General features: G+C 39.0%; 1 protein-coding gene across 1 annotated transcript in view; it reads left to right on the top strand.

Annotated features, from left to right (window-relative positions):
* Window positions 1–4,597: 4,597 nt before the first annotated feature.
* LOC143296053 (tRNA (guanosine(18)-2'-O)-methyltransferase TARBP1-like) overlaps window positions 4,598–15,147 on the top strand; it is a 69,231-nt gene continuing 58,681 nt past the window's right edge. The window contains exons 1-6 of the mRNA XM_076607800.1: window positions 4,598–5,857; window positions 8,449–8,515; window positions 9,644–9,792; window positions 11,154–11,206; window positions 11,751–11,851; window positions 13,435–13,570. Coding sequence (XP_076463915.1) covers window positions 4,781–5,857; window positions 8,449–8,515; window positions 9,644–9,792; window positions 11,154–11,206; window positions 11,751–11,851; window positions 13,435–13,570 — 1,583 coding nt within the window. The 5' untranslated portion in view covers window positions 4,598–4,780. The remainder of the gene's footprint in view (window positions 5,858–8,448; window positions 8,516–9,643; window positions 9,793–11,153; window positions 11,207–11,750; window positions 11,852–13,434; window positions 13,571–15,147) is intronic.

Genomic DNA, 15,147 nt, shown 5'->3' with positions numbered 1-15,147 from the left:
TATCAAAAAAAGGAAAAAATCTATATACATATGTGTACATTGATATTTGATATATTGATATATTGATTTTGTCCTAGGGCATTTTGTTCTCGGGGAATAACGTTTTTACACGTGCGTGTGTAAACCATCGAGCTCAATAATTTTATTTTATTGTCCTATTCAGCTCAGTGGTGTTAACTAAGAGTTTCTTCTTGGCCTGTCTTTTCCTGTTCCCTCCATGCCTAAGCCCACATCCCCATCACCCCTGCATCCCTGCCATAGACATATATATGCATATCAGTATATCTCAGTGAGGCTGCATTCCTAGCCACCCACAACCACCTACCCCGACACCCCTCAAAATGGAAGGATGGTGTTGTGTGAGGAATGGGTGGCTGTGTGAGGGTTGGTGAGTTGAATTCTGAAATTGCGCATGTGTGATTGTGCGGATTACATGCTTTCGGTTAGAACTGACGTTGTTTTGCATGCAGCCCCCCCCCCCCCCCCCCCCCCCCCCCCGCCCCCCCTTTTTTTAATTTTTTTTATTTATTTAATTTTTACCCGCCCAGTTTTACCTGATTTTTACTCACAGTTGCAATTTAATCAGCTGTGAAGCTTTTTACTCGTCTGTGATCAGTTGCCCGAAGAAGCTGTATTTCGCTGCATTTTAATTACAACTTTTAAAGACATGCCAAGACTACTGTTGTTCTTATTTCTATATTTTACCGTTTTCGGTAATTACCGTGACTTCAGTTCTTTCTACAAGGAGCGGAGCCCCGGGCAGGATACCAAGAGAGTGTGATCTTCTTGTTCTCTCTCTCTCTCTCCCTCATACGCCTGTTGTCCTGCCTTTGACTCCGCAAGGCCTGACAAAGCGCGCCTTGGTTACGCTGCTGGTCAGGCATCTAGTGCTTGGCAGATGTAGTGTAGCGTATATGGATTTGACAGAACGCAGTGATACCTTCTTGAGTTACTGATACTGATACCGTCAGTGATACTGACGCCAACAAACGGGCTCTCAAGCCATCCCGTCCAGTGCCAATCATTCAGATTTTCCCCAGGTTACCGTGCGGTGTGGCCTCAGTGTACCTTTCACGTCTGCCTCCAGGTCATGGACAAGTGTACGACTATTTCTTAGATGGCATCTTTTCTTTTTCCCTGGAAGGTGATGGTTGGTCGGCATTATGGCACCACATGGATGCAGGCTTGCAGTGCAGAGCGTGTGACCAATTCTTTTCCTGCGTCTTGGAGGATCTCTTCTTCTGCAGGGTGCTGTCTTGTTCGTCACCATGTTCCCACAGTTCATTTGTTGTCCTGTCTGGCCAGCGGTCTTGAGGAAAATCAGGATTCTCTTCAAAGAACAACAACACAAACAAAAACAAACAAACAAACAAAAACAAAAAAGGAAAGAAAGAAGAAGAAAAAAAAGGAAAAAACAAAAACAAAAAAAAAACAGAAAGAAAGAAAAAAGACTTGATGAAAGATAATAAAAGAAGATCACATTGTTCACAACTGAGTCATGATGATGATGATGGTGATGATGATTAAATTATTATGCGGTGTGTGAGTGCATGGCACCGACGCGGCAGACAGCGAGAGAGAGAGAGAGAGAGAGAGAGAGAGAGAGAGAGAGAACGCGAGAATTTTATTGTATATGACACGTTACAACTGATGATGCTGACAATGTTAGATTGAACAGTAGTTATACAATGAACATGATCAATATTGATGTCAAATAAATCTTCAAAAGAAAGAAAAAGTCAGGAAAATGGAAAAAGCATTAACGACGTCGGTTTGCATAATAAATGTATCTACCAAGGTCATGGAGGCAATGCTCGTCTTGCATCAAACGTTGAAACCCAGTCATCATAGTCGAAGGAAAAAGCGTTTATTTCTTAGGAATGTACTTCTGTCGTAAATCATTCGGTTCTGCGCACTGGCACGGCAGTCGAAAAGAAAACGCAGTTCCGTTTCTATAGCAGTATGCCATAATGAGCATATGAGGTCTTGCTCTGATACAGCAGTGGAGAGAACGAACGAACGAAATTTTATTTTACGAGGGTAAAGGAGTAAGCACAAAGTACTTGTTTACATCCAGCCCTCTGGGCAAGAATAATAGTTGAGGAAAAGAAGAAGAAGAAGAAGAAGAAGAAGAAGAAGAAAAACCTCGGAAGAAGCGAGAGTCAATTCACAACACGAACGTCAAAATTACACAAGCATGTGCAAACATAAACATAGAACTTATGTACAATACAATATCGCGATACATGAATAACAAAGAGGACAATAGAAGAAGAAGAAGAAGAAGAAGAAGAAGAAGAAGAAGAAGAAGAAAAACCTCGGAAGAAGCGAGAGTCAATTCACAACACGAACGTCAAAATTACACAAGCATGTGCAAACATAAACATAGAACTTATGTACAATACAATATCGCGATACATGAATAACAAAGAGGACAATAGGTAGCAAATCCAGACATGATTTTGAATATAAATAGACCTTTGTTAAATAGAAGTTTTGTTTTCAGTGGGAGCCTGAGGATATCGAGAGCTTTATAATCAGATATAGTCAATGATGAAGATTTTAAGAGAATCAATTTTACAGCTCTTCTATGCAGATTCAATAGAAGCTTTATAATACTGTCACTCGCCGAATCCCACACTGTCGAAGCATAGTTAATCTGTGATTCTGTATAAGCACTGACAAATAGTTTTCGGCAGTGAAGATCCAAAAAGTGTTTAATTCTAGACAGTTGATAGATATCTTTTTATACCTGTTTGCATAACAGATAAATATGATGTGACCATGACAAATTATTATCGATAGTGATGCCAAGGATTTTATGGTGGTCAACTTCTTCCATCTTGTCGCCTTTGATGAAAATAGGCGAACAGTTTATGGACATAATTTGACGTTTTTGCCTTGTTGTGATTATTAGGAATTTTGATTTTTTTAGGATGGAGACACATGTGGTTTAGTTCGGACCATTCAATCAACTGGTCAATACTTTCCTGAAGAGAAAGAGACACGGTACACAGGTTAGTATGACTAGTATGAATGGTGGTGTCATCAACAAACATTTCACATGGTGTCTTGATAGATAATGGTAGGTCATTGATATATGCAGAAAAGAAGATAGGTCCCAAAACAAAACCTTGAGGTACACCATAGTTAATTGGTAATAACATTGATTTTGAACCATTTGTGAACACAAGTTGTTTTCTTTCAGAGAGAAAAGATAAGATAAGTTCTAATGTATTCAAAGACAAACCATAAATCTTTAGTTTTTTTTTCAGGAGATAATGATCAATCACATCAAAAGCCTTCATAAAGTCAACAACAAGAGCTCCAGTAATTTCATTATTATTAATGTTAGTAAGCCATTGATCTACTAAATTTGTTAGTGCAGAATGACATGAGTGATTAGCTCTAAATCCAGACTGATTTGGATGGAACAAGACAAAATGATCAAAATGCTTAAGAATATGTTTATTCATATGATTTTCCAGGGGTTTTGATAATATTGGCAAAACAGAAATTGGTCTGTAGTTTGATGGTTCAGTGCGATCACCATTCTTATATTTATAGGAATAACTTCAGCAGTTTTGAGCGTTTGGGGAATCTTATTTTTTGTAATACTTAAATTATATCTGTATGTAAGGGATTCTGCTATTATAAGAGCTGAGAGTTTTAATATTTTTCCGTCTATGCCATCAAGACCTCTTGTACTTGTTTGTTTTAAATGGATCAGGGCATAACTGATAAACTTCATGTACACGGCATATCAAAGGAATATCTAATTTAGATGAAATATTTTTTGATTGACAGAATTCTAACAAAACATCTAGAGAGTTATTTGATTTGTCTGATTTTATAACTGAAGTAGCTATGTTACAGAAATGTGAGTTAAGTCTGTCTGTGGATATGTCTGTGAGTGATGTAATTTGGTGTGGCTCTATTCTTATTATTCAGCTGATTTATGGCTTTCCACAAAGACTTACTGTAGACTTAGAAGTGATCAACTTTTGAAAATATTTCTTTTTCGCTAAACGTTTCAAGTTATTTACTGCATTTCTTTGTTTTTGAAAATCTTCAGTCTCGGCAGTTCCAGTTGATAAAAGAAAATCTCTGAAATCGATGGTGTCCTCTATGTCTCTCGTTATCCACGGCTTTTTCAGACTGCTTTTTACACGTTTAGTTTTGAATGGGGCGTGTTTGTTGTAAATGTTGAGGAAATTATGATACCATATGTCAAACGAGAGAGAGAGAGAGAGAGAGAGATTTGCTGACCCCCCTTTTTTCCCCAGCAGCCACTCCCCGGCCTATATTCCTCTTTTTAAGTCGTCTTTCCGTGTTTCGTCTGTCGTTCGTTCTTTCTTTTGTTTTTCCCTGTTCTTTCTTTACTTTCCGGTCATCAGCTAGCACAGTTTGGAGAAACTTAAGCTGCTTTGCCGTCAGTTAAAAAAAAGAAAAGAAAAAAAGAAGAATAAAAGGGTGATTCGATACAGCAAGTCATTTCGCTTTTAATCTTACTGGATAACGGACATGACATACACACAGTTGTTGTTTTTAATTATATTCGTGGTCCAAACCGACTTAACCACATGGACACATCTCAGGCCACCAAACGGTTTAATACCTCAAACCAGTTTGCGGAAGTGCGCTTACTTATCTGCGCAGACGCTACTTCCTTTCGTCATATCCGGCACGTGTTTACTCATCGTGCTACACTTGTAAACAAGATTGGTGATGTGTACCGGCTACATTATCAGAGTGAAGATTGTATATTTTAAATGAAACGATGTCCGAAAACCAGTCGTTTGCTGCGGTTTTCAGCCACATTGTTGGTGTCGATCTGATCCAAACAATCAACACTGTGAAGAGCAACTTGCTCAGTGGACAGACACCTTTCGGGTTCGATCTGTTCAAACAACACCATCTGTCACTTCGATCATTACAAGAGCTGATTGATGTTCTTCCCGAAGACAGTGCCGACAGTGACAAACAACAAAAGATCCAGACAGCAGTCGAGAGTCTTGTTTCAGACATTGGCTTACCCTTTCTGTTTTCTTTCGCTCCGTCATTCGATGGAAGGGCCGAGTCAGCAGCAGCAGTTCTCAACATATGTGACTTCATTTCTGTTTGTTTGAAATGGTCTTCGCAGAAAACAAGTGCTAGAATTCTAGAACTGTGTCTGCAGTCTTTGGTAGCCTTCCACAACGAGCATGAAAAACATTCAGAAAGTGCATCCGGTGATATTTTGGATGTCTTGTGTGCTGTTGAACTTCTCTGTACAGCACTGGAAATTATAATTCTTCCAGAAAATCAGAATGAAGACCTGCTCAAGAAAGTGTTTTCTGCATCTTTATCTGTTTTGTCACATCTGGAAGAAAAGAAAGCCAACCGGCTCATTTCTGTTGTTATCATCAAACTAACTCAGGACCAGAATGGCAGAAAAAATACATATCTTCAGGAGGTCTGGAAGTTCATTGAGGAAGATTCAGGGAAGAACGAGACTGTGTCTGCCAGGTCTCTGCAGCTGTATCTGTCCATCTTGTGCAGCATGGCCAATTTCTTTTTCCCTTTGACTGATGAGGTGGTGACTCTGGATGTCAGACAGTATTCAGCATTTTGGGAGCTTGTTCAGCTTGGTTTATACAGTGATAACCCGGCCATTCGGAAGCGATCAATCTATCTGTTGAAGAGAATTGTGGACACTTGTGAAAAGTCTGAAGTGGATTTTCTCCCTGTAGAATCTTCCTCAGATGATCCCTTTGCTGTGGTGCCACATTTCTGGTGGAGCAAACAGCATCAGAAAGATCTCTCCAAAGTATGGGAGGACATTTTCCTGCTTTTGGAAACCTTGGATGAGAAGCAAGTATGTTTGTTTAGCTTCAGTTTTCAGTTTCAACTACATGGGGGTGTCAAAGGATGTGGACTGATCCATACACGCCACACCATATCCGCTGGAAAAATGTAGAGATCTCTGAGATGCCTAACATTTACATTATAAACCCAACACGTTGATCAGACCTTGTTTATGATGATGATGATAATAATGATAATAATATGTAATTATAATGATTATACTCCTCCTACTACTACTACAAAGTATTTAGATAGTGCTGAATCTTGTGCCAAGACAAATTTAAGCACGTATATACCAGTCATTAGCACATGCATAAAACTAATTCAGACAGACAAAAACCAAAATGTATTAATACATACAGATATAAAGCTGGAGAAACTGTATACAAGGAAGAGGCAGTGGAAGGAGGTGGTGGAGTGGGTGGGGAACTATTTTCATTTTGGGGGGGGGGGGGGGAACTTTGAGGCCAGATGTGAAAGAGCTGAGTGCAGAGACCCGACGAAGTGAAAGAGGGAGCTTACTCCAAGTGTAAGGTCCAGAGTGATTGCTGACTGTCAAGTGTTTAAATCTGGGTATCTGGAAACAGAGTGGATCTGAAGCTGATCGAAGAGAGCTTTAGAGAGAAACACTATTAGTATTATGAATTTAGGTTAAAGATTTTTAAACAAGTTAAAAAAAAATTCAAAGTTACTGTATTTCACTTAAATAGTGTGTACTGGCTAGAGATTACTTGAAAAATAATGCATAGTAAAAAAACAAACAAAAAACAACAGCAGTTGATATTTCACAACAGGCTATAATGATAGGTCATACATGGCATGTTGTCAACATTTCAGTTAATAGCACATGTATGCTAATTAATAGAAACTATTATGAATTTTGGTTAAAGATTTGAAAATAGGTATTAAGATTTTTTAGTTACTGCAGTCTAAGTAGTATACAGTTGGCTTTACTGCTCCGAATAATTGGTTTTATGAGCAGTGGTAATCAAAATGGTAAAGAAATCATCTGTTACTAGGTGTGTGTGTGTAGGGGTGTGTGTCTATCACTCTATGTCATCATATGTAATGTCTGTATGACCCTCTTTGTCAGCCAGTTTGCCTTCTGCATGTTTACATTGTTCTGCAATAAATGTATTATGTTATAAAGTAACTGCTTGAACTAGGTTTTGTGCTACATACCCCCACACAGTGACACACACACACACACACACACAGTGAACCTCCCATTCACATGCACACATTATACATATATACTATGATATAGTATATAAAAAATGCGAAAATGCCAATAACATTAAGATTTGTTGCAGTTTAGTACTTTTCAGCGTGGCACAGCATTTTAAAACAGATAATATATTTGATTTCATTATAATGTTTGCCAAACTATAGTACATATGTCTACAAATGCAAAATTGAAAAATGCACACCAGGTCTGCATGCCTTTCTAAAACAGCTTTATGCGAGGTATAAAATTGAACGACATAATGCGTATGTAAAAGATGATGTATCCAGATTTGTTGTCCAATGGAACTTAAAGATATGTTTTCTTTTTCCCAGTAAATACTTGTATTTATGGAACTTTTATAAGATATGTTTTCTTTTCCCCAGTAGTTAATACTTGTATTATTTTCAAATGTCTTCTATATAACCACTTCTTCCCATGGGATTTTTGGTGTGATGATATTTTTGTACGTGTTTTTTTTTTCTTTCTTCTTCTATTTTTTTTATAAATATCATTATCTAATGATTGATGTTATTGATTCAGGGGTAAACTGTTGTTGCTGACTCTAGCGTAACTCATCCATCGACTTATGGCATGTTATGCCCTATCTACTTTATCCTATTTTACTTATTATTATGAATGTTTTTATTTTATTACAATGGTACATGTGGTGTGTGAATTTGTTGTTGTTGTTGCATATTTGTTTGTAACACGTAAAAGTTGATTATGGAAAAAAGAATATAGTATATATAAAATGATACACACGTGTACACACACACACACACACACACACACACACACACACACTTTTTATACTGATCAGAAAAAAAATGTCAAGAAAAAACACAGTGAAGTCAAACACAATGAACAACCCATTGTGATCCAAACAAAAAAGAAACACAATGAAAGTACATATAAGGTATAAATTTTGTTGTATTTATATGTTGTACAAGTTTGGAAACAAGGACAATAGGGTTTAAGTTCTTTGAAAGATTGCAGTGATTGAAAACAAAAATTGAATCAAAAGAAGCAAACAAAGACCCCAAGCTGATTTATACTTAAAATTATAGATCAAATGAACAACATTAGTTTTAAAGATTCTTTCACTCTTACTTCTTTAACAAGCATAATCATTGGAATTATTATTAAAAATGATTTTGAGTAGCTTGCATTATTTTTTGCAACAAGTTTCTGGAATGAAGTTCAGTATTTTACTGTACTAAATGATTTTGATATATATGTTGTTGTTGTCTTCAGTTTAACGTCTTTCCACTTGAAGTGATATTAGACGAATATCGTCTGATATATATGTATATCATAGAACTTGACTCATAATGCTGGCAATATTAACTATTATATTATATGTATGATTGCAGACCCATGTTATCAAGCCAATCCTGCCCCGGATGCAGACAGTTCTTAACGCCACAAAGGTTCAAAGAGGTTGGTAGATTTATACAAATTATTTCATTTTATGAATATGATTTATTATTGTGAATTTTGTATTCTTTATTATTATTCCTGTTGCTAGCCCCTAAAGGTCGTGTCAGGTATTTTTTCCACATATATTTTAAGATAATGCTAAGACCGCTGTTTTATCTAGAATTCTGCTTTTTACCTTCAGCTTTCTTCTCAGGTGGGTTTGTGAGAGACATACTCTTAACCAAAAAGAGGTCCCTGCTGAGCTGTGGAGAGTTTCGTTTCACTGGAGTGTTTCTCTCCGGTTGGCAGTCAGGAGCAGGGGGGCCGTCCAAAGAGCACTACACAGTGCAGAACAGCATTTCCTTGATGTGCACCCCAACCCCCCTTGTGGAAGCACAATATAACCAACATGAGCAATGCAGTAATAACAGATTTTGTAAAACCACTGCCCCACCCCAAGTGAAAATCGGTTTTAAACTAGATTAAAGGTTAAAAGTTAAACCAAGACTGGTTGTGATGCTTAGCTTTATCCACTTCTTTATGGGAAACAAAGACTTCAAAGACTTCCTTAGTATAATAGCACATGATGCATTATCCAAAGCCTTGTGGTGCAGTTTTTATCTTGGGATTCCTGTCAAGAGTTCATCTCTTCATCACTCTCTCTCTATTATATATTTATATATATATATATATGCTTTAATGTTTATGACCTGTTTGCTTGAACCCCCTTTGTGTGTATATATATTAATGCAAAAGAATACCATGCACATGTTTATATTTACAAAATAGCTAAAGATTCTGTAATCCATGGGAGTGTTTGATGGTTTGTAAAGTAATACAATCACAAACAGCAGACTGAATTATCATTTGTTTATGACAATTTTATTATTTTGTTTTTCCACCGCATGGGGTGGGCGTTTACAAGGTATTTCACCAAACATTTTTAACCCAGAATGTGGGGTGGGCGTCTAGAAGGTATTTTACCAATGTACAGTTTTTAACCCCAAATGTGGGGTGGGCCTTTACTGGGTGCTAGGTGTTTACAAGGTAGTTATCGGCTGTGTGTGATGATTGTGAAGGTTTCCCAGCCCTGCACATGTGCTGGGTGGTGATTCCTGTAGTTAACGGCAGTGTGTGATGGTTGTGAAGGTTCCCCAGCCCTGCACACGTCCTGGGTGGTGACGCTGCTGTTGCGTGCCTTCCACCACGAGAGTGTGTTCATCATGCGATGGGCGGCAGAGACCGTGCTGCTGATGGACTTCACTGCCATGCCCCTCCTCCCTCAGGGTCAGCTGCAGGTCAGTCAGGTCACTGGGGTCTCTCCGTCTGTCTGGTTAACCCATTCAGGCCCAGGGAGTGTACAGCCTTGGCAGGTTTCCCTGCCTTATTGAAGCAGGAAAATAAAGAAAATGATACTGAATTTGATTGGTATTTCCACTATATTGACACATGGAGACTCAGCTGGAAATGCTGCAAGTGTAAAAGTTAGGTCTCTTTGCCTGTGATTTATGCATATGTAGGAAAATGTGCACCATCTTAATGAAACAAACTTTGACGGCAGGGCAATGATGGGTGCAGGTCTCAAAGTGTTAATGGAGAGCTCTGGTTAAGAAAGGTGCTGTGGCAGAATTGGTTGGGCATTGGACTTTTGATCCTGTGGTCACAAGCTCTGGGTACTGGTCAAGAAAAGTGCTGTTACACAATTGGTAAGGCGTCGGACTTTTGATCCTGTGGTCACAGGTGATCTGGGCGTGAGGCCTGGTTTCAGCCTGGTGTTGTGTCGTAGAGATAGGGCCCCACCTTCCAGTGCTGAGCCCACTGTGGGTATGAGTTGTCTGCCCTGATGGCTGTAACAGGCTGTGAGACCTTAACTTTAACATTTCTAACTGCTTAAAAAAATCTAAGTGTTGTTCTTTAGCCCTTTTTTGTGGTCAGTACCAGTTTTTAAAACCAGTATTTTCACACCAGCATTTATCACAATTTCTGGACTAACTGTCCAATATCAGGCCAATGCATAGTCATTTAGACTAATAGAGAGAGAGAGAGAGAGAGTGAGTGAGTGGGTGAGTGAGTGTGTGTGTGTGTGTGTGTGTGTGTGTGTGTGTGTGTGTGTGTGAAATGCATTTTATATCAGAAACTTGTATGAAATCACTGCCTTTTCTATTGTGTGCTTCATTTTATGCCTTTGATTTGCTTGTGTACATTATGTATATATGTCTTAGTTATGTATGTGAATATGATTAATTGCTTATTTTATCAATAATTTGCACTTTGTTTTATTATCCTGTTTACTGTCTGTTACATCTCTTAGGTCTTCCTTTAGATTTACTTTTCTTTTTTTGACAGTTTATTCACCTTAAGTCACTGGGTTAGTAACTTAGTATGTATAATACTAACAGGATCTTACACTGTGTTTACTGTATTAATAAAATAGGAGACTTTGTTAACATTTAAAAAAGTTTATTTTGAAATGTGGATGCTTGATCAAACGGGATAAAATGCCGTTGTTTCTTTTTCTGTTTTATCAGCAGTCATAATATCTTGTTTCAAGTTTTTTCTTTTTTGATATTGTATCTTGTGTATAGGTGCCTTTGGATTGTTGTGAGTGTGTGTAAGTTGGTGTGATACCACACACGGCTATTTCATTGTCATTTTGCAGTTTCTGACTGAGAAGCTGCTTGTCTTTCTACAAGATTTGAAGCTGTACCAAAGGTATGGTATGACAAGGGGACAAAAGACTGATCTGATATATCAGTGTCAGTTTATGTACTTAGAATTTAGACTGCTTTGCCCTAATCATTTTCTGTCTTTTGTATGCTTGAATATAAAGATCTGTATGTGCTTGTGAGTGTGTTTGTGTGTGTTGTGTGTGTGTGTGTGTGTTTGGAACTATTATTGTTATTGTTGATTGACATATTGTGAGGACAAATGCATGATAAGGTTGACTGGTAGTGTGATGGACCTATTCTTGTTCTTCTTATTTATTCTTTATTTATTTACTTATTCATAGTTTGAAATAATGTGAGTAAAATCACATGATAAAGTTGAATGGTAGTTTGATGGAACTATTCTTCTTCATCTTCTTTTTCTTCTTCTTCTGTTTCATTGTCTTCTCTTTCTTCTTCTTCTCATTATTGTTATTGTTGTTATTGTTACTGTTATTATTATTATTGTTATTAGTAGTAGTAACTGGAAGACTGGTAGGAAAAGCACATGATAAAGTGGACTGGTAGTGTGATGACTCATTGGTCAACAGGTCAGATGGATCACCTGTGGGGTCGTGCTCCTCTGTCGGATCAGGACTGAAGCAGTTCTTCGCCAGCGTTTTTCGGTCCTTGGACAGCAAGAATGATAAAGGTAAATTGTAGTTGCCACTACTTCCATATTACACAGATTTTCATACTGGTATTTTGGCGGATCAATAAAAAAATAAAAAAAAAAAAAAAAGAGAGAGAAAAAAGTCCTCGCTTTATTTTACTTTGTTTCAGTATTAAGGCATCCATTCACTTTGGTTAACTCTCTCCATACGAACGGCGAAAAAGACGACGTTAACAGCGTTTCATCCCAATTACCATCATCAAAATATTACAAGCGGAAGGCTCTCATACTGAAGAGGTGAATGTTGACAAAGAATAGCACAGTTCTGATTATGGAAGCTAAAGGTTGGGTCATTCAGACACCCACTGGACATCCGAGGGGTCTGTGTAGAGAAGAAGAGAGGACTGGCCGTACTGAGTGAGTTGAGCAAGGCCTGGACCTTGGCCCCAAAAGGTTCAGTTTGACCAAAACAGGTGACTCCAACCCACGGGAATTGTTGGGGAGAGACTGATGCTGGGCTGGTGCTGGACGTGGTTCATCCATTTTCTTTGGCACAGTTTGTTTGGTTTTCAGTGAGATGTTTAATCAGTTATTACATTGATTTTTGACTCACTTGTGTAAACAAAGTGAGTCTGTGTTTTAACCCGGTGTTCGGTTGTGTGTGTGTGTGTGTGTGTGTGTCCGTGGTAAACTTTAACATTGACATTTTCTCTGCAAATACTTTGTCAGTTGACACCAAATTAGGCATAAAAATAGGAAAAATTCAGTTCTTTCCTGTCATCTTGTTTAAAACAATATTGCACAAAAAAAAAAGAAAAAGAAAAAAAAAGAAGCCTAATTATATGCAAACTGCATTTACTGTTATATTTATATTTTTTGTATTCTCTAAACTTGGCGCTTTGACCTCTTATTCTGACACAACAACAAGAGGAGTCATTATTATCATTTTTTGTTCAAACAGGAACTTCTTTTGCTAAGCATGGAATTTTTATTTATTTTGCAAACGTTTTGGTGCAGATAGTAAAGAAGGAAAATTACTCTGTAATTAGTGCTAGGGGACTTAATTTATCACTAGTGAGTCTTGAAGGCCTTGCCTCTCTTGTTTTTCTTTCTTTCAGAAATGTTTTTGCTGTTGATGCAGAAACAATATCGTTTAGTATTTTCTCTTGTTTCTTCTCACCCCCACCCCTCTCTCTATCTCTTTCTCTGTGTCTCTGTGTGTCTCCATCCCTCCCCTCACCCACTACCCCTTCCCCCACCATGTTGGCTTTTCAGTAGCTGGCTGTTACCAGTAGCAATAACTGATCTGAATATAGGTGATATTCAAATAATATTTGATTGTGCTGATACACATAGAGCTCTGTGGTATCACGCGTGTCGTTGGCATGTCGTTTCAGTGGCCTTTGTGAAGCAGGTGTATAGAGAGAATACTGATGTGTACACAGTGGATCATGCGTGTCGTTGGCATGTCATTTCAGTGGACTTTATGCAGCAGGTGTGTAGAGAGGAATACTGATGTGTACATACATGTCGTTGGTGTGTCGTTTCAGTGGCCTTTGTGCAGCAGGTGTATAGAGAGGAATACTGATGTGTACATACGTGTCGTTGGCGTGTCGTTTCAGTGGACTTCATGCAGCACGTGCTGGTGACGCTGTTGAAGGAGAACTGGTCGTCGGTGCCCCTGGTGTTCATTACACAGGGCCTGTCCTGCATCCCGCCGGAACCTATCCTGGACTGCAACACTCTCTACACTGTCAGGTCTGTACATCGTAACACTCCGTTTTTGTAGTGATTATGTAGGTTAACCCCTTCACTGCCAATGCAGTTTGAAGTCGGCTGTATTCCATATGCCAAGGAAAAAAGCTGCGTCAGTATCTTGTGCACTTTACTGTAGCTTCTCAATTTATGGGAATGTAGCATGAAATTACAGACTGATAACATAATTTGTTTTACTTTCACATGAAATTAAATGAAAAAGGAGTCACTTTGTGATTTGTTGGGTATTTATTAAAATCGTTGCAAGTTGATGATATTATATGAATATTTCCAAAAACAAACTGACAAGCACTCAACACAGGAGCTAACAAAAAAAAAGAATGATCATCCTCTGTCTCTTCTTCATCACTATCTGCATCACTCATAATTTCCTAAAGCACATCCAGTGTTGACAAACTGACAAACACTGAAATGGATTGCGAGTTGGAGACCATCATGGTGTCGTCATTTTTAGCAAGACTGGTTTAAGTTCTCAGGAAAAAAAAATGATTTCACAAGAATTGTATGTCTTGATGAGTTTGAAAAGAGCAGCAAATCACTACTATGAACCTTTCTTGAGCCTGTCAAGATCAGTCAGTGTTTCTAACCCTTCTAAAATAGGCACAAACATTTGATGAAGTACCTCTGTTAATCTAACGTAGACAGGTGTCACAGGAGGCTTGGAGAGTTCTGTTGATTGAACATAAGGGGCAGTCAGGGGGCTGAAGGCTGCTGTCAGGTCTCCACACTCATAGTACCTTGTATTTTTAGTGATTTCTTAGGTTCGGCTTAAACGTCCCATAGCTTTTTACAGCCACACGGCGGTGAATTCCAGTCCACTGTGTCAAGGGCTGGGCTGATGAAGGCAGGGACCAATCCTCTCTGTCCCTTCCCAGTCAGTGATTGGTTCCCACTGACATCAGGCCCAGCCCTTCCCATTGTTTGGTGCCCATTGACATCAGGCTCCCAACCCTTCCCAGTTAATGTTTGGTGCCCATTGACATCAGGCCCAACCCTTCCCAGTCAGTGTTTGGTGCCCATTGACATCAGGCCCAGCCCTTCCCAGTCAATGTTTGGTGCCCATTGACATCAGGCCCAACCCTTCCCAGTTAATGTTTGGTGCCCATTGACATCAGGCCCAACCCTTCCCAGTCAATGTTTGGTGCCCATTGACATCAGGCCCAGCCCTTCCCAGTCAGTGTTTGGTGCCCATTGACATCAGGCCTAACCCTTCCCAGTTAATGTTTGGTGCCCATTGACACCAGGCTGGACTGAGGAGAAATCAGAGAAAAGTACGTTTTCCAAGGACGCAACACAACACTGAAACTGACCCCTGGTCACTGGTGAACACTGATTCCGAAGTCCAATGTTGAACTGGTTTTGCCATGGTGTCTCCCTTTAATGATAGGTGCATGTGAAGGAACCCATGGCAGCAGGTGAGTTGTCGTTGGCCACCTTCTGATGGTAAAACACCACCTGCAGACTGGCAAATACAAGCTTGGCGCTGCTGTGTGGAAATGCACTCTTCTTGAGGAGAGCAGCCCAACTTTCACCCGGAGAATCTGGTGTGGATGACGTAT

This window comes from Babylonia areolata, chromosome 21 (genome assembly GCF_041734735.1).
Source record: "Babylonia areolata isolate BAREFJ2019XMU chromosome 21, ASM4173473v1, whole genome shotgun sequence".
Lineage (NCBI taxonomy): Eukaryota > Metazoa > Mollusca > Gastropoda > Neogastropoda > Buccinidae > Babylonia > Babylonia areolata.
Note: the sequence above shows the minus strand (reverse complement) of the source record. Positions and strands in the feature narration are given on the sequence as shown.